The 19,257-nt window shown below is 38.0% G+C and overlaps 2 protein-coding genes across 4 annotated transcripts; one reads left to right on the top strand and one right to left on the bottom strand.

The window, feature by feature from the left end:
* Window positions 1–7,756: 7,756 nt before the first annotated feature.
* LOC124051994 (GTPase IMAP family member 7-like) lies at window positions 7,757–9,481 on the bottom strand. Its single transcript, XM_046375839.1, has 2 exons — window positions 9,371–9,481; window positions 7,757–9,252 (listed from the first exon to the last, which is right to left on the bottom strand). Exons 1-2 carry the CDS (start codon window positions 9,396–9,398, stop codon window positions 8,462–8,464), a joined length of 819 nt encoding a protein of 272 aa, XP_046231795.1. The 5' UTR covers window positions 9,399–9,481; the 3' UTR covers window positions 7,757–8,461.
* A 61-nt stretch (window positions 9,482–9,542) lies between these two features.
* Window positions 9,543–16,269, top strand: LOC124051990 (GTPase IMAP family member 8-like). 3 transcript variants are annotated; one of them, XM_046375833.1, is made up of 7 exons: window positions 9,543–9,618; window positions 10,415–10,510; window positions 11,332–11,875; window positions 12,292–12,330; window positions 12,777–12,814; window positions 13,280–13,360; window positions 13,585–16,269. In XM_046375833.1, exons 1-7 carry the CDS (start codon window positions 9,594–9,596, stop codon window positions 14,223–14,225), a joined length of 1,464 nt encoding a protein of 487 aa, XP_046231789.1. In that variant the 5' UTR covers window positions 9,543–9,593; the 3' UTR covers window positions 14,226–16,269. The 3 variants fall into 3 exon arrangements, with proteins under 3 accessions (XP_046231789.1, XP_046231791.1, XP_046231790.1); XM_046375835.1 differs by lacking the exon at window positions 10,415–10,510; XM_046375834.1 differs by lacking the exon at window positions 12,292–12,330.
* The last annotated feature ends 2,988 nt before the right edge of the window (window positions 16,270–19,257 follow it).

Here is a 19,257-nt window from a genome sequence, read left to right as displayed (position 1 = left end):
ATATAAGCCCTCACAGTGCATGTCAGCCTTCAAGAAGGATGATCATCTCTGCAGCACTCTGCTAATCAGGCCTGTATGGTAGAGTGGCCAGAGGGAAGCCACTCCTAAAATGCATATGATGGACCTCAGACTGGGGTGAAGGTTTAACTTCCAATGGGATAATGACCCTAAGCATACAGCCAACATCACAAAGGAGTGGCTTCAGGACAACTCTGTGAATGTTGAGTGGCCCAGCCAGAGCCCACACTTGAACCCTATTGAGCATCTCTGGAGAGATCTGAAAATGGCTTTGCACCAACACTCCCCATCCAACCTGATGGAGCTTGAGAGGTTCTGCATTGAAGAGTGGGAGAAACTGCACAAAAATAAGTGTGCCAAGTTTATAGGATCATACTCAAAAAGACTTGAGGCTGTAGTTGCTGCCAAAAGGGCTTCAACAAGGTATTGATCACAGGGTGTGAATACTTATGTACATGTAATAATTTTGTATTGTTTGTTTTTAATAAATTTGAAAAAAAAGTTCAAGCAATCTAGCTTCACTTTGTCATTATGAGGTATTTTGTGTAGAATTTTGAGGAAAAACATTAATTTAATCCATTCTGGAATGAGACTGTAACATAACAAAATGTGCAAAAAGCGAAGCGGTGTGAATACTTTCTGGATGCACTGTTATACAACATGACGATCCCATTGATAGAGTCAATTACTTGTGAGCTCCTTCACTGTTTCATTCTTGGTCCTTTATAATTTTTCACTTAATTCATTTTTTTGCCCACTTGGGTGCAGCATAACACTGAGAACATCTTTCACTTGTTAGTTGTCATAGAATTACTGTGGGTTGAAAGCTCCAGGAGAGAGATAGATAGTCATTTAACAATTTTGAATTTTTCAGCACTTGATCTAAAGCAACACAATGTCTCTGATTCCACATAGTGGACAGCGGAAATGATATTCATCTCCTTTGTGAAATGTTCCATATTTATTAAAATGTACATGCACTTCAGGTGATGCCAGTTAATGTGTGAAGCATTAACAACTCACATGATTTTCACCAGCTACTGGCAACAAGAAGAAAAGCCTGAATAGAACGCAGAATTCACTGAATGTGTACTAAGGTCCAACATGTCATCTCTCATCTCTGTGTGAGCTGTGTTGGCTGATTTCTAGCAGCAATACCAAAGCTCCCATTCACCTCATCTGTGTGGGAGGCATGGAGTCTGCTCAGTCCTGCTTGCATCTTTAATTGTCATTATTATCAACAGTTGGTGAGTCTGTGGCAAAATTAATGTATATTCTGGGACAGAGTTAATTAGTAAGTATCTGGTATCTGGTATCTGGAGGATTGTCATATATTCTGAAATACTGAACTAAATCAACAGAAGGGAAAGATAACAAAACATTCTTTGTGTTCAGAGAAATTCAAAAGGTGAGCTTTTAGGAACCAAGGGATCACTGGCAAAGTTTCACTAGACCAGGTACAGGAGTGAATTTGGATTACATTTGGAATAAGGCAATGTTTTTCTGTTAGAAGTGTCTAAATATGGTGATATTAGTTTATGAGGCTAGTGAAAACAGCATAAAAATATAAGTGCACTAATTAATAAATTGTGTTCTTAAACTGGCCATACATTCATGTCACATCAAGCACTATTGTTAGAATTTAATAGGTTTAGGTGATGTCAGATAAAGAACGACCACAAATATGACATCTGTCAGGCCATGGCTAATCATAACTACGTAAGCCATTTGGATTCACTGCTGTTGTTCTTTTATTTGGATATACTTAACATACTTCATACTTTGCCTGTTTCAAGTTTGAATGAATTAGGATTTTGAGCTTGCATTTGCAGACAAAGTGCTACAGGAAACTCTGAAGAAGAAAGACAGCAAAATAAACTGAGGATACACACAAGAACAAAGAAGAGACTACAAAAGGCACTGAAATTCAAAGGATAAAATGGAATGTATAGTTTGCTGAAGTGAATTTCATCTGTGACTGTTTGTGCATGTCTACATGTCACTTTAGTCTGACAGCTGCCTCTGAAACATATTTCACAATCAGAAAACACAAGAGCTGTTCAACAAGATAGTTCACATTTCACAGTGTGGCAAAGCTGATTAGTTGTCACAAGGTCTCTATCATTAAGGCTTGAAGTTTACCATCCTGACATTAAGAAGGTTTCTCAATCCGCTTCTAACTGGAAATGTTGTAGGACTACATTACATGAATACATAATGTTCCATAGATATATAGGAAGTAAAGTTAATGGGAGAGCTGCATCTTTTTTCGATAAAAACTATACTATACATATTGTACTATACTATATTAACTGTACTGTAATACTCACATCATTCAACCAATTTCACTGATGGCTGCCCACCCACAGCTGGCATCTGGGTTTGGTTTCTGCCTTCTAAAAGGAAGATTTTTCCTTGCCACTGTGATGGTGCTTGATTCCATTTATAAAACCAATAAAAGTGGAAAAGATCCAAGGGGTTAGGGTTAGGGACAAACAAAATAAACAACAAAATAAACAACAATCAACAAAATAGTAAGTAGTAAAACAGTTATTATTTTAAATACACTGGCAAATTGCATATTGCAGCGATTATTGCCTAATGTGTGTCGAGTTGCTAACTAACGGCAGAGGTTTTTGTACTCCACATAGATGGTAAACAACTTCTTGAAATTGATTAAGAAATGTTGTTATAGTGCGCCTGATGAAGGAAATAGCTGTCATCTAGTGTGGGCAGGGGAAGTCCCCTGATCTTCTGAGACGTTTAATGGCTCTGAAGAGTTTTCTTGTATATTTCCCATTGTCCAAACATCAGTCCTTTATCCTGACAAGAAGCAATGAATATGGATTGATACAACTTAAAAGGGTTATCAGGTGTGTATTTTTTTCCTGTAAATGTGTGTTTGTAACAAGAAAGCTATTTAACTATTTAGGTGTGACAGATGCCTAACCGGCAGGTGTTGTTGTTGCTTCTGATGATAGATGCCTGTTAGGCAAAACTTCCATCTCAGTTACAGGAAAGCCATTGTCTGACAGGTTCTTCAGCCACTTATTATGAATCCAGGTTAGTTCATCTTTTCTCACTGTGCTGTAATGTTGAGAATGTCCATGTGATGTGTATTTGTAGAGCAACTCGTTGATGTTTTTCCCTTAGATCTGCAGCTCCAATAAAAAAAACACTATGATGAAAAAAGTATTAATATGGAATGCAAAAAGAAAAAGTAGAAACCTAATTCATGACATTCCCATATTAATAAAACAATTACCTGTTGATGATAAACTACGCCCTCGAATTCTACTAGAACCTCCCAGCATATCTGCTTCCTGGGCAAACCCAGCTATGGTAAGACCTGTCTGACAGGTTCTTCATCCCCTTACTGTAATGTCATGCTGTCATGTTTCCCGCCTTCAGTTTAGTTACTCAGTTCTCATTTTGTTCTTCGCCCATTGCAGTAATGTCTGGAACGTCAATGTGATGCATATTTGCAAAATATTTTTCTGTTCTAGCAGTGATAAAAACTCGAATCTATGACTAAAAGTATATAAATATGGGAATGCTCATTAAGAAGAAGAAATCTAAAGGCAAGTTGCCTTTATACTTTGTCATTCACTTCTCTGTTAATTTTTTTTTTTTTTAATTCTTTCTTTTTCTGTATTTCCTTTACAATTTTAGGGCCCATACCAGATATCATTTTTTAAATACTCGAAACATCCTAATTTCAATAAAGCTTCTTTTTTTTTCTTTAAATATGCATTGTGTTTTTTCAGCAATCTGTTTTCTGGTCTGGCTTTAAAATCCTACCTAGCAGCATTTTCAGCTGTACACGAAGCAGGTCGTTCACTGTTTAACCCGAAACCTGGCAGCTCTCAGCCTTCACAAGTGCATGTTTCATTTAAATGCTTGTGTGTGAGTCTTGAACACAGTTTTAGTTTTCTGACACTCATTACAGAAAAAATCTGATCACAAAGTAGTTCCAAACATATCCATTTGCAATAAACAAATGTAAATATGACCATCATGAACTCCAGCAAGAGTGAATGCCGCTCATGCACTATTCTATGTCACACAAATTCATAACATTGTATTGTATATGTAATATTTCGTTGTTGGTATTCAAAGCATGAAGCTCAGGTTAAATGCACTTCATTACAGATTCAGTGGTGGACCTTATTGTATAGCCTAGTGAAAAGTCAAAGTCAAAAAGACAGCCCCTGGTTTGTCAACAGACTCACCCCAAGGTATCATGGGATTGTCAGTGGACATTAATGATCATACTAACAACAACAACGACTGTTATCAACATGGATGTTCAGTAAAACATTGCAATAGGAAAAAAAAAATATTCTGATTGGTATAAACGAGGAGCAGACCTGATGCAGGTTTAACTCTTGTGCACCACAGAATTTGCGGTTTACAGTCTGTGACAGTAAATTCCTGTATTTGTATGTTTCTCTCAAACAGAGGTAACATTGCGTCTTGGCCCTTAAGCAGAGATGCAGTGTTACACACCTTACCTGCTATTGATAGCTATTTCCAGTGTCACTTGTGCTGCATTCATGTTTCCTAATTTTTACAGATAAATGTTTCAAACACATTTCTGTTCACAATTCTGTCATTGGTCAACACAATCAACATGATTCTGCTGCTGCTTTACGTTCCACTAAAATTTCAAATAATCTGTTCTAAGGAATTTTTTAAACAATAATTCTCTTACAGTTTTTCTAAAATGTTTGAAGGGTTTAACCCCTTTAGCCCATTTGCACCAGCTTTCCCATGTCTTCAGTGATAGGCCATGAGTGATGTCTTTGTCAGTAAGAACACTGTGAAACTGATAATGATTCATACCTCTGGCTTGGATGAAATTAACTATTCTGAGTAGCTCACTACATTCTTAATGGTTTACTATACATTGCTTCCTGGTGCAAAATACAGTGAAATCCAAACATTATGCCCTCCATTTGTACCCGGTACATTATCTCTGAAAAACATCTGCTTTTTTTTCCCAATAACTGTAACAAGACCGACAGCATGGGCCCAGTCCACCTGTCCAGACCTCAAAAGAGAGAGCTCGCTATTGTGATGTACATCATCTGCACCCATTCAACAAAATCCTCAGGTGCATTCAAAGTTACAAATAAATATGGTCTGTTGAGCGACATCTGTAATGTCCTTGCTCTAATCAGTTGCAACCAAAAGTGCAAAGAAATTACACAACTTCAAGCTTAATTTCTTTTCTTGTCAGAATGATGTTGGCTGTTGTTGGGACAGACTATTGCTGCAGCTTTCAGCATATGTGTCTTCACAAACTCATCCTCAGAGTAAGTTTTAATGCTGACACTATTTTGTTAGCAATGAGGCACAGAATCTTTCCTAAAAACTAAACACCGTTGTTTCCAAAAACCCTGCCAATAATTTGTCTGTTTTGTTTCGTTTTGTTTTCAGTTCCTAATTCTTCACAGAGGAAAATGTGTGTACTAATAGAAAAACTTACAAGGACAACTGAAAACAGAAAAGACACTGTGTGAACAGTAACCTGCTGCTGGCAATGTTGTGTCGCGTAGCCTTTATGTAAGCATATGGGATCTCAAAAGCATAGTTTTGTGATGGATGCTAGAACATCCGTCTCACTTGCAGTAAGGACCCTGTCTGTCAGGTTCATCGGCCACTTACGATAAATAAACTGTGAAGTCATGCTGTTCCTTTCTTTCCTTTCTTTCCTTGCTCTGGGTGTGTTCATGACTGCAATGAGGAGAGGTGATGCACATTGGTGGAGTATATGTTTAATGCTCCCATTGGCATTATTCCCTTAAAATTGTAGGTGCGAGAAAAAAGAAGCGCTTTGATCTAAAATGAAATTAATATAAGAACACTAACTGAAAAGAGGAAATGCTGCTATAATACTGTTATACTTTGTATTTCATTTTCTCTGATTCTCGATGTTTTCTTTTTCATATTTCAATTCTGAATTCATTCAGTCCCATTTAAGCTTTTAATTAAAGATTTTCAATGGTAACCACATCCCCAAATTCTCAGTGTAGTATGATACAGATTTATTGGTTATGTTTTTCCCCCTCTCCCTAATGTAACCAACCATGATCTGATTTTGGGAGGTGATTTTATTGTTATTCTGTTCTTATCAGACCTTTATCTATCGAAACATCTATCGACCAGCCTTGAAATCTTTGAAGAGCTATGATATGAGATATGCAAAGCCCCAAAGGTGGGAAAGGCGTTGGGGGAAGAAGGAAGAGTGTCCAGAGTGTACCATTCCTTTCTTCTGATCACGAATCAGAGAAACCTGATGAAACTCTTGAACTCTTTACAGTGAGCCCAAAAATGTTACTAATGTGGTACATCAGCACAGACTCCCCACCAGAACTCTGTGCTTGTATGATGCAGTAGTGGGCCTTCCAATGTGGCACCAACTTTATGCAGCTCTCTTTGGGGTTGCTCAGTCACAATGTGCTCAACCAGAGCCTGGCTGACCGCAAAGACAGTTCCCTGCCTCAGACAACACATACCTCTGGGTAAAAGGGGGTAAACTGTGTGCTGGTATGTCTAGATGTGTTAAAAGCAGTTTGATTCACATAACTGTCCTATCCACACATGTGCAAAAGCAACATCTTCAAAAAGATAGTGAGCTAATGTGTGAGCTGCATGGTTTGGCAGGGCATACAGGTTAACAAACTTAGTGAAGAAGACCTCCATCAAACTGCACCTTTCCCCCGCGATGTCACAGGCAGCTCCACGTAACCCAAGCAGACTCACCCAGCCACCAGTCACCTGACTTTCACCATCTTCATTTCTCATGTTTCTCAAGCAAGAAAGGCTGAAAATGCGGCCAAATCTCTGCCACGGTCCAGACTTATTCTTTCTCTGCACGTGTTAGCAGGACTCCTCTAACACTCCTGCCACACAATAAACACAGGACGGTCAGTTACACAAGTATGTGCCAGAGCATAGTGATCTCAGATCATGCCCCCATGTCAGATGACAAACATCTGCTTAATCACAGCTCTCCAGTGAAGACTTTCCTCTTTGATATTGGAAGATTTTCACATTAAATCTCTATTCTTTTCAAAGTGAATGATACTCCTGACATTGCAAGAGGCACCCTGTGGGACATAAGGGAAGTCTACTTGTGGACACAGTCTCTTCCTATATCTATTCATTTGAAAAGAGCAGAACTGGCCAGGCTGGTCGGGGTCTCAGATCAGCTCCAAAAGATTGACACATAATATATTACTACCCCGACCCCTACACTTTGCAATCAATGCCTTAAGCTTCACACTGAGTTTGATCTCTTGTCAATATCTAACACTGAAAGGCAGTGTTACTTTGGGAGAAAGAGCAGGTAAACCTCTCACTCACTGGGCCATGACTGGAGTCTGCAATCCTTGAGGCGCACTGAGGAGTGGAGTGGTCACAGTCGTCTGGAGATGATCAAATATTTTCCCAATTGGTCCCCAAAAGTTTGGGCCGTATTTTAACTTGTGTGAAGTGTTCCTCACATCTGTAAATGAATATCGCGTGTTGTTTCCTGAAATCTCTTCCTCAGATGATGAATTGAATTATGATGAATGAATTAATTGGGATTAATTAAACTTGTCATGCGACATGACATACAAATGTTGCACTTTTTAAATAAATCTACAACCTACTAAATCTAACTGAATCTATAAATAGGATTATGAAGTGTTGATAATGATTCCAGTTATGCACTCATGAACACTTTACACATTTTAATAATTTTATTTATTAATTTACTTAATTTATTTAAGACAGAGTTTACAGGTCAAAGATAAATGTCCATTTGATGCACCATGTAGCTTCAAGATATTTCACATCTGCAGTCTCATCTTTGTCATGGACATAATCAACTGCTGGACAATGGACAATCAAAAAAAGGTGCAAATATTCCAGAACAGGAAGAGCACCAGTGACCCTATTTCAAACATACAAACAGAGATTTTATGTATAATATGTTCAAGCAACACCTAATAACAAACACTGTATGTGGTCAAATATTTGGCTACTTGCATATAGTATATCCCTTTATTGTTAAATTACATGAAAAAGATTTAGAAAAAAAAATAATGAGAGAGGATCATCATCCAAGAAAAAACAACAAGCAAATTCACACACTGACAAACCTGATACCTTTTGGTGATTTTACTGGACAAAGAAATAACTGACAAGTAAAATGTCACTGATCAGTCATTTATTCAGGACTAATCAATGACCACAAATGACCAATTAGGTTACTGTTTAATCACAAATACAATCACAGTATCTATAGTTTATTTGCATTAAACGTGTCTGATGAAAACCGGCATGTTTTTCTAGGCACTTTGGTGACAAAAACATAACAAAAGAACTAACCCGTAACTTTCCATCTGGACTGTAAAATACTTGATGTGATGGAAGTGACGGCTATTTTTCATCAATCAACAGGACTCACATTGGAGTAGGATGTGGCGACGGAGTGGTCCAGGTCGTTGATGTTGTCCTGTGCGGTAGCAGCTAGTATGGCCTGAAACAGAAGGACCCTCCGCAGCAGCTCAGACATGAAGGAGAAGTCATAAACCCCCTCCTCTGCTTTGTCTCTTTCCTTTGTCTGCTGCTGCAGAGTCTGTTCTGCCTCTTCATACATTTCTTCACTGAAGTGCTTCCCTCCATTTGCTGCCACCATCTCATCTATCCTCTTAATCAGCTTAACCACTTGCCTTCTGTCCCTCCTTTTCTTGTTGTTGAAGACATGGTAGCGGTTACCACACCTGTTAATTACTTCTTGAAGTTTTGGGTGGCCTGTTTGCACATAGTCCTGAATGCTTCTGCCCTGCAGCTCATCCCCACGCGTGAATAGAACAATCATGTATTTTGATGCCTCGGGTCCAAAGATTTTCTCCAGGGCTTGGACGCAGTTCTCTTCCTCTTTGGTAAATCTGCCAATCTGGATGACTAGCAGGAAGGCATGAGGGCCAGGAGAGGACACCTGGATGCATTTTGCAATCTCCTTCTTTATGCTTTCTGCACTTTTAGATGTATCCAGAATCCCTGGTGTGTCAATCACATGGATCTTTCTGTGACTTTTGACCCGTTCTTTCTCACAGCTCTCTGTCACAGACTGTGCACTCGCTGAAGAGTGGAAAACCTTTCTACCAACAATGGTGTTACCAACAGCACTCTTCCCAACTCCAGTTTTTCCAATCATCACAATCCTCAGTGGAGGACCTGCAAATATATTGTGAAATACAAAAGTATTTTAACAGGTGAAAAAAAACAGCACAGAATTAAGATAAACATTATCTGCATTGAAAGGAGTTGAAAACGACTCAAAAACCTATTTCACCTTCAGGGATTGATGAGCGGTTACCCATCGCTCTCTGTCTTTGATTTTTTTGGAGAGTGATCAAAACAGAGCTCACAACTGTTTTTGTGTGCAGCAGTTTTCAGCACTCCTCCCACAGGGCGGATCAGCCTATATGAATGGGACACAGTCTGACAGATTTCCAAACTGATCCAGAGAGTCCAGTGAAACCTGCCTGCTGTCTGTGCTCCACTAAGAAACTAAAATGCATTCCATCAGACCTCCACCACGTAAGTGATACTTATTTCTTTTTGTTTTTGATAAACAGTCTTGGGCATTTTGTTTTGCAGTTGCATGCAATTATAAGATTGTTCATTGATAGTGGTTACGACATACTGAAAAAAATCTCAGCACAAACCTAAGTAGAGCTGTGCATCTGGAATGGCTGATGTGTATTGAAAGTCATGTTCACACAGCACAGTATCACAGCATTTTGTGAAATAGAAACTTTAATCTATAGGATTCACGTACACGGGCACACGCTGTCCTCTTTTCATGATAGCTGGCAGTTAAAAATAGAGAAATCATGTGCATGTTCACAAATCCGACAGATTAAATGATGTTAACTGATTCTGGTGTGGCAGTCCTAGATATTGTGTGACCATTTTCTCGAGTCAAAGGGAGATCTCATCTGACATTTTGTTCATTTTTAAATTACTTTGGCAAATTAAAAGCCAATGAGCAAACTCATATATTTTTATCATTAAATATTATTATTACTATTATTAATATCACTTATATATCACTAATAGATAGATTTAAATCACTGTACTATAGCATAATGCTGAAATATACTTTGGATCATGGTGCTAACTTTCATTTGACTAGGCAGCCACTGTAACAAAACAATAGTGCATTAGCTTAACCAATTATAAAATCTTATTTGGTATTTCTTTACAAGTGGATGGAAATGCACTTAATGTCCTCTTTTCTACAAACATGAACATGTCGTACACACCATACATTATACACACTATATACACTCTCTTTATTTATTTGTTTTGTTTTTTTGCCTTTACTTAATAGGACTGACAAGCACAGTCAGGAAAGGGGGGAGAGAGCATGAGTGGGGAGGATATGCACAACACGACCATGGGTTGGAATCGAACCCTGGTCAAGGTGGTGAGGACGGGGGGGGGGGGGGGATACTCGACCATATGAGCTATCAGTGCTCCAATTGAAACCCTCTCAGTCATACACACTCTGTTTATATTGAGTGTTGCTCAACTAATTAAAGTGGGTCTCATTCAAGAAACACTTATATGCACAGATTTGGCCTTAATTTGTGTATATGATCAAATTAAGTCAAGTTCATTCTAAAATCACAAAACTGCATCAAAGAGTTTTGCAATCTGCACAACAAACAATACCTTCTTTCCTTAGAGACTTAATTCAGATGAGAAAAACGTTTGCAAAGCTGGTCTTATTTTTAGATTTTTTGAAACCTCTATCATTTACATCCATATTTACATCAGCTAGGAGTCCTCCTCATCAAGACATTTACTCTATGGCTCCACAAGAGAACAAAAGCTTAACAACATTGTCATATTTAAAACTCAAGAAAAATTGTAAAATATCAACTCAAGCACTGCCATATGATCTTATAGTTTAAAAATATTTGTCATGTTTTGGTCTCCTGTTTAAGTGTCATACACAAAGTCATACACAATCAAAAGGTATTTTGAGTATCAAGTAATTTTTGCAAAAGTTTCTAAAGTATGAAGTTTGAAGTTTGAAGGATTATTAGCTGCAAGCTTAAATTAGGCATGAACAAGCTTGACACCGGTAGAGCAGGGCTTCCAGCATTTCAGTGGCATGTAAACTAGCCCTTAGATTTTGTACCACAGCTATGCAAATGCCTCAAAATTAAAATTGTGCATTAAAAGATATCACTGTTTTTTCTGTTTGTTTTTTGTTTTTTTTCTCTCCCTCTTTCTCTACAGCATATCCTGATCAGTTAACTGTTGCTCTTTTTGGAAAGAGAGTTTTGTTAAAGAACATCATTGGAAATATGATCCTCTGTGATGGAAACTATTTTGTCAAAGAGTCAAACAGCTTTGTCGTGGAAAAGAACAACTCATTCAAAATCATCAATACTCCTAATTTCTTTGATGAAGAATGTCTGCATCCAGACCAGCAGATTATTGACTTCATGGCATTATCTTACCCTGGACCTGATCTGTTCATACTGGCAATAGATTCAGACAACACCCAAGAAGAAACAGTGGTGGCTCAAATCAGTAAACTTCAGCATATCTTTGGAGAAAACATCACAGCACATTTGGTTGTCACGTTACCAAACATTGAAAGCTTTCATTCACTTGGTCATCTGAAAGACCAGTTCAAGACCCGGTTGGCAACCGCCAATGAAAATCTGTCCAGTGATTGTAAGAAGTGGTGTTTGGGTCATCGTTCATTCCTGTATGACTACAAAAACTACAGTAAAGATGTTGTGATAAGAAGAAGGACAGTCTTGGAGAAGAGAAGGTAAAAAATTCATTTCATTACTGTTTCTCACCACATTTTCTCATAAAGGGTGTCTTTCATCAGAATTTGTGAAAAACTGAAATGTTCCTATGGTTTTATAATTAGTATTGTAAGATAAATGAGTATATACATCATACATCGTATGCAGACTTTTTTGTCTTGAAGAGAAATATGCTTCACAGTATGTCTAGCAGAGTTTGAAGGTTTACGTACCCCTTAATCAATAATCTATTTGTAAGTTCATTTGTTAAAATCAATCAACAAATTACGATAAATACCCAATCAGTGTTATGTTTTTGTTAAGATGAAGAGTTGCTTGTTATTTATTGTTCACTCATTTATTGCTCAAATTAATTTAGTTTAAAATAAAGCATTATCTATCCATCCATCCATTTTCTATACCGCTTATCCATCAGGGTCACGGGGGGGGTGAAGCCTATCCCAACTGACTACGGGTGAGAGGCGAGGTACACCCTGGACTGGTCATCAGTCAATCACAGGGCTGAAACACACAGACAAACAACCACACACTCATACAGTCACACCTAGGGGCAATGTGGAGTAGCCAGCTAACCTAATGTGCATGTTTTTGGGATTGTGTCAGAGTACCCGGAGAAAAGCCACCCAAACCAACGCAGGTACAGGGAGAACATGCAAACTCCACATAGAAGGACCCAGACCCGGATTCGAACCTCGAACCCTCTTGCTATGAGGCGACAGTGCTAACCACTGCACCACTGTGCTGCCCTACAGCATTATTGTGCTCAAGATTTCCAAAAAGTCCAATTTCGGAAATCCACTCTTAGAAATACAGATGAGCATAAACTAACCCAAAGTAGAATGGGCTGTAGCTATCATCTCTACAGCTATCAGCTTATAATGATTACAATAACTTTTTCAGGTCCATTGACTATCCTCTGTATCACCATGGGGGATCAGGTAAGTCTCTGGTTTAATGTCTTGTTGTCGGTTGTAAAATTTTGCCGTGGTGAAGCAGCGAATCATTAGAAAATACTAGCCTGATTCAAAACATGGGCAGAGGTTAATACCATGCTATGTGTAATCTTTTAAATTAGGTCAATCAGTTCACAGCAGTTACAGGGCTCTGCCTTCGCTGTGGCCTGCCATTGATTCTTTTAATGGACAAAAATTACAGACTTTAGTGACTATGATTTCAACTCTGAGAGATGAAATGCACTGGGCAAGGGAACTGGCCCCTTTGGAATAAAAGTGCTGGTTCTAAGAGATCCTGTAGGTTACCTTTTGTATCCATAGTTCTAAATCTGATGCTATCCAGATAAATCACACATTTAACCAATAAATTCCTTTCTGTGAAAAAAGTGTAAGGTGCTATGGAATTTTGTTTTAAATGGGATCAAGGAATTTACATTTACATTTTTATAGATGCTGACACCACAAGTCCACTACATACCTTTTCTGCACCTGCTGGAGCTGGACTTCAGCAAGACGCAAGACATCACATTGGTATGCTTTGGGAGATAGAGCACATATATAAGAGCGTAATATGACAAATTAATATTTCAGATCTCTCTGTGACCGTGTCCCTTTGTTAATAAAACATCGAGAGACAAAACTGCTGAGATAAAGTGCATAAGGTTATCGGCATTCCCATTTTTAGTCTGGAATCATTTGATTAAAATTTTCTTTACCAAAAACATTGATAAATTAGCTGTAACCTTATTCTCCAGGTAGCAGTGCCAATGGAGTGCCAGAAAACACATTTAACATTGTTCTGCTGGGACTAACAGGGACCGGAAAGAGTGCATCTGCAAACACCATTCTGATTGCTGGGAACCCTGAGCTGGATCCCAGGCAGCTTTTTAAATCTCAGCCAAGCTCCTTGCCGATCACCACTCAGTGTGAGGTCAAAATGACGGAGAAACCTTTCGGGGTGCCAGTAAGAGTGGTCGACACTCCAGATTTCTTTCATGATGAACTCAATAACTCAGAGCAACAGATAAATGAGTGCAAGAAGTACCTTCAGCAAGGTCAGTGTGTGGTGTTGCTCGTGTTACAGTTGGGCAGGTTCACGGATTATGAGCAAGGAATATTAGAAAGGCTGGAGGACAAGTTTGGCTGGAGGATCAGAGACAGCACAATCGTTCTGCTGACACATGGAGAGGACCTGAAAGGAGACCTGGATCAGTTTATTAAAGCATCTGCTCCCCTCAAGAACCTTGTTGAACTGTGTCACCATCGTCATCATCTATTTAACAACTCCTCCAGGGACTCTAAGCAAGTCATAAATCTCATCAAGAAAATTCCAGATTATAAAAATATTTTCCCAAAGTTTATGAAAAGAAGTGGCACACAGTGCTGTGTGTGTTAGCTCTGTTACAGCTGATTGGCGGATTTAAGTATTCCACAAATACAGCATTGCACTCCTGTAACGTTATCATTCTGACAATTCATAGTTTAGAAAAAAAACTTAAATTAATGCAGCGGAACAGTAAATATTGCCTTTTTAGTTTGACACATTTGTCTTCTTTGTCAAAACCTGGTGTCCACTCTCATCCCAGTCTTTCTAAACTCCACCTGCCATCAACCTACTGTCGAAATATTTTTACAGAGCGCTCATGGAGCTAAAGATTTATCAGGCAGCCTACTCCAAACAATTTCACTGTATGAACCAAGGCTATGCATGTCATTTTTGAATGTGTAACCGTACACACAAAAATAACTAACCTTAGATCCTGACTGACCTTGTCAGCATGTCAGGAGATTTTAACAAATCAAAAAGGTTAAGATGGCGTGCCTTGTGCATAAATGCGCACAGCATCTCCCCTCAATGAGGAGACAAATCCTGAAGTTTCACCTAGCTGCAACTCATTTACAATTAATTGATGGATTGACCACACTGCTTGTTCTTATAACTGTGATCTGCATATTGCTGGTGTTCACATTACCCCAGTTCTGTCTCAGATGCATTATGTTACTAGCGCTTAATAAAACCTGCAGTAGATATATGGAATGGGACAGAGAGGTAAACTTCTTTCTGACTCCACACCCTCGAAATCTTTTTTACTTCAGCCCCAACTGAAAAATTATTAGTCTTCACACTGTTTCCTCTACAGCCACAAAAGACATTGTACAACATTTTCACATATGCTGCATTAGCCAAGACCTGTCATAATATGATGTGTAAAATTGGATGTAAAATTATTTTGTGGCAAGTTCACGTAATCCTCTAATTTCTTTAACTTCTGTTTTACTGTATCATTGTGCTAATCTTTTATTGTTTTTCTTCATGAAAATGTCACTTTCATCCCTATGTACGCTACAGAGACAGGCCTAGAATATTTATATTTCTACACCTGTCAGTTAACAAGAAACTGTATGTAAATCAGCCAGCTTTGAAAATGTTGGAATGTGTTAAGAGCTGAGGTTTTTTTTGTTGTTGTTTGGTAAACACCTTTTCGATTCTTATCACATAACCTGTGTTTTACCAGCAGACGACTGTATATATATATATATATTTTTTTTTATTATTATTATTATTTTTTCTCTCAAGGATTTCTGTTTTTTCAGTGCATTTATTTCTCTTATGATGCTCCAAGGCTACCAGTTCACCCTGCTTCCTCTCTCTTTGTGATAAGGTAAGCTAAACATGTCTCGAACCCACTGATATCCATCTTCTCATCTTACTCTGGAGAAAACACAACTTCCCAAATGTTAGACTGTTTCAGCTGATGACTGTATTAAAAGGACTCATCATTTGTTAAATATTTAATTTGTTAATAATTTTTGTTTACAATAACGTGTTTTGCTTTACCATAACCACTAACTGGATGTGCTGATGATTACTGGGCACTGCTAATGTTTTAACAATTATATCTGTGTTTCTGATGTTTTGGATTAATTTTACTGCTGCAGATTTTTCAGGATGAACTCATTCAATTTACAACAACGCATCATATTTTCATATATTTGTAGTGCAGCTATCCTATGAGAACCATGTATCCCTAAAAAAGTTGCTTGAGCTCAGTAAAGCAGACCTGTTTTCAGCTCAGCGATGATGCATTTTCCAGCTAATCCAAGAAGATTTTTAAAGAGTTTATTCGGCTTCAGAAGGAGAAGAATTTTTTCAGCACATCAAGAGACACTGCATTCTTCTGTTTATCAGAAAAATCCAAATTCAAAATCAATACATTTGGCAATACATGGTTTTCACTGAAAACAAAAAGTAATCTGGAAAGTGGTAACTAAAGCTGTCAAACAAATGTAGTGTGTAAAATGTAAAAGAGTAAAAAGAATGATATCTGCCTCTGAGATTTAGTAAGAACAGAAATTCTCAAGTACAGTAGAACTATCTCATATTTGTACTGAAGCACAGCACTTGAGGAAATAAAAAACAGAAAAACAAATTTTCCTCTATTTTCTTTTTCTTTTCTTTTTCCATTACAATATCATGTTTTGTCGTTTTTGTCTGATTTGTTTTATAGTGTTACACACATTTCAGAAAGGCATTGTGTCTCACATTATCAAACAACTACCCTCATCCAGCAGAAATACAGTGCATCCAGAAAGTATTCACATTCCACATTTTGTTTCGTTGCAGTCTCATTCAAAAATGGATTAAACTAAATTTCTCCCTCAAAATTCTACACAAAATACCTCATAATGACAAAGTTAAACAAGATTGCTTGACTTTTTTTTTTTTTTTTTTGCAAATTTGTTAAAAATGCAAAACAAAAAATGTAGCATGTACATAAGTATTCACACCCACACATTCACACCATGACACTCAGAATTGAGCTCAGGTGCCTCCTGTTTCCATTGATCATCCTTCAGAGGTTTCTACAGCTTGAGTTGAGTCCACCTGTGGTAGATTCAGTTGATTGGGCATGATTTGGAAAGGCACACCCCAGTCTATATAAGCCCTCACAGTGCATGTCAGCCTTCAAGAAGGATGATCATCTCTGCAGCACTCTGCTAATCAGGCCTGTATGGTAGAGTGGCCAGAGGGAAGCCACTCCTAAAATGCATATGATGGACCTCAGACTGGGGTGAAGGTTTAACTTCCAATGGGATAATGACCCTAAGCATACAGCCAACATCACAAAGGAGTGGCTTCAGGACAACTCTGTGAATGTTGAGTGGCCCAGCCAGAGCCCACACTTGAACCCTATTGAGCATCTCTGGAGAGATCTGAAAATGGCTTTGCACTGACGCTCCCCATCCAACCTGATGGAGCTTGAGAGGTTCTGCATTGAAGAGTGGGAGAAACTGCACAAAAATAAGTGTGCCAAGTTTATAGGATCATACTCAAAAAGACTTGAGGCTGTAATTGCTGCCAAAAGGGCTTCAACAAGGTATTGATCACAGGGTGTGAATACTTATGTACATGTAATAATTTTGTATTGTTTGTTTTTAATAAATTTGAAAAAAAAGTTCAAGCAATCTAGCTTCACTTTGTCATTATGAGGTATTTTGTGTAGAATTTTGAGGAAAAACATTAATTTAATCCATTCTGGAATGAGACTGTAACATAACAAAATGTGCAAAAAGCGAAGCGGTGTGAATACTTTCTGGATGCACTGTTATACAACATGACGATCCCATTGATAGCGTCAATTACTTGTGAGCTCCTTCACTGTTTCATTCTTGGTCCTTTATAATTTTTCACTTAATTCATTTTTTTGCCCACTTGGGTGCAGCATAACACTGAGAACATCTTTCACTTGTTAGTTGTCATAGAATTACTGTGGGTTGAAAGCTCCAGGAGAGAGATAGATAGTCATTTAACAATTTTGAATTTTTCAGCACTTGATCTAAAGCAACACAATGTCTCTGATTCCACATAGTGGACAGCGGAAATGATATTCATCTCCTTTGTGAAATGTTCCATATTTATTAAAATGTACATGCACTTCAGGTGATGCCAGTTAATGTGTGAAGCATTAACAACTCACATGATTTTCACCAGCTACTGGCAACAAGAAGAAAAGCCTGAATAGAACGCAGAATTCACTGAATGTGTACTAAGGTCCAACATGTCATCTCTCATCTCTGTGTGAGCTGTGTTGGCTGATTTCTAGCAGCAATACCAAAGCTCCCATTCACCTCATCTGTGTGGGAGGCATGGAGTCTGCTCAGTCCTGCTTGCATCTTTAATTGTCATTATTATCAACAGTTGGTGAGTCTGTGGCAAAATTAATGTATATTCTGGGACAGAGTTAATTAGTAACAGTCTGGAGGATTGTCATATTCTGAAATACTGAACTAAATCAACAGAAGAGAAAGGTAACAAAACATTCTTTGTGTTCAGAGAAATTCAAAAGGTGAGCTTTTAGGAACCAAGGGATCACTGGCAAAGTTTCACTAGACCAGGTACAGGAGTGAATTTGGATTACATTTGGAATAAGGCAAAGTTTTTCTGTTAAAAGTGTCTAAATATGGTGATATTAGTTTATGAGGCTAGTGAAAACAGCATAAAAATATAAGTGCACTAATTAATAAATTGTGTTCTTAAACTGGCCATACATTCATGTCACATCAAGCACTATTGTTAGAATTTAATAGGTTTAGGTGATGTCAGATAAAGAACGACCACAAATATGACATCTGTCAGGCCATGGCTAATCATAACTACGTAAGCCATTTGGATTCACTGCTGTTGTTCTTTTATTTGGATATACTTAACATACTTCATACTTTGCCTGTTTCAAGTTTGAATGAATTAGGATTTTGAGCTTGCATTTGCAGACAAAGTGCTACAGGTCACTCTAAAGTAGAAAGACAACAAAATAAACTGAGGATACACACAAGAACAAAGAAGAGACTACAAAAGGCACTGAAATTCAAAGGATAAAATGGAATGTATAGTTTGCTGAAGTGAATTTCATCTGTGACTGTTTGTGCATGTCTACATGTCACTTTAGTCTGACAGCTGCCTCTGAAACATATTTCACAATCAGAAAACACAAGAGCTGTTCAACAAGATAGTTCACATTTCACAGTGTGGCAAAGCTGATTAGTTGTCACAAGGTCTCTATCATTAAGGCTTGAAGTTTACCATCCTGACATTAAGAAGGTTTCTCAATCCGCTTCTAACTGGAAATGTTGTAGGACTACATTACATGAATACATAATGTTCCATAGATATATAGGAAGTAAAGTTAATGGGAGAGCTGCATCTTTTTTCGATAAAAACTATACTATACATATTGTACTATACTATATTAACTGTACTGTAATACTCACATCATTCAACCAATTTCACTGATGGCTGCCCACCCACAGCTGGCATCTGGGTTTGGTTTCTGCCTTCTAAAAGGAAGATTTTTCCTTGCCACTGTGATGGTGCTTGATTCCATTTATAAAACCAATAAAAGTGGAAAAGATCCAAGGGGTTAGGGTTA

Source organism: Scatophagus argus, chromosome 20 (assembly GCF_020382885.2).
Source record: "Scatophagus argus isolate fScaArg1 chromosome 20, fScaArg1.pri, whole genome shotgun sequence".
Lineage (NCBI taxonomy): Eukaryota > Metazoa > Chordata > Actinopteri > Scatophagidae > Scatophagus > Scatophagus argus.
This window is presented reverse-complemented; position numbering and strand designations above follow the sequence as displayed.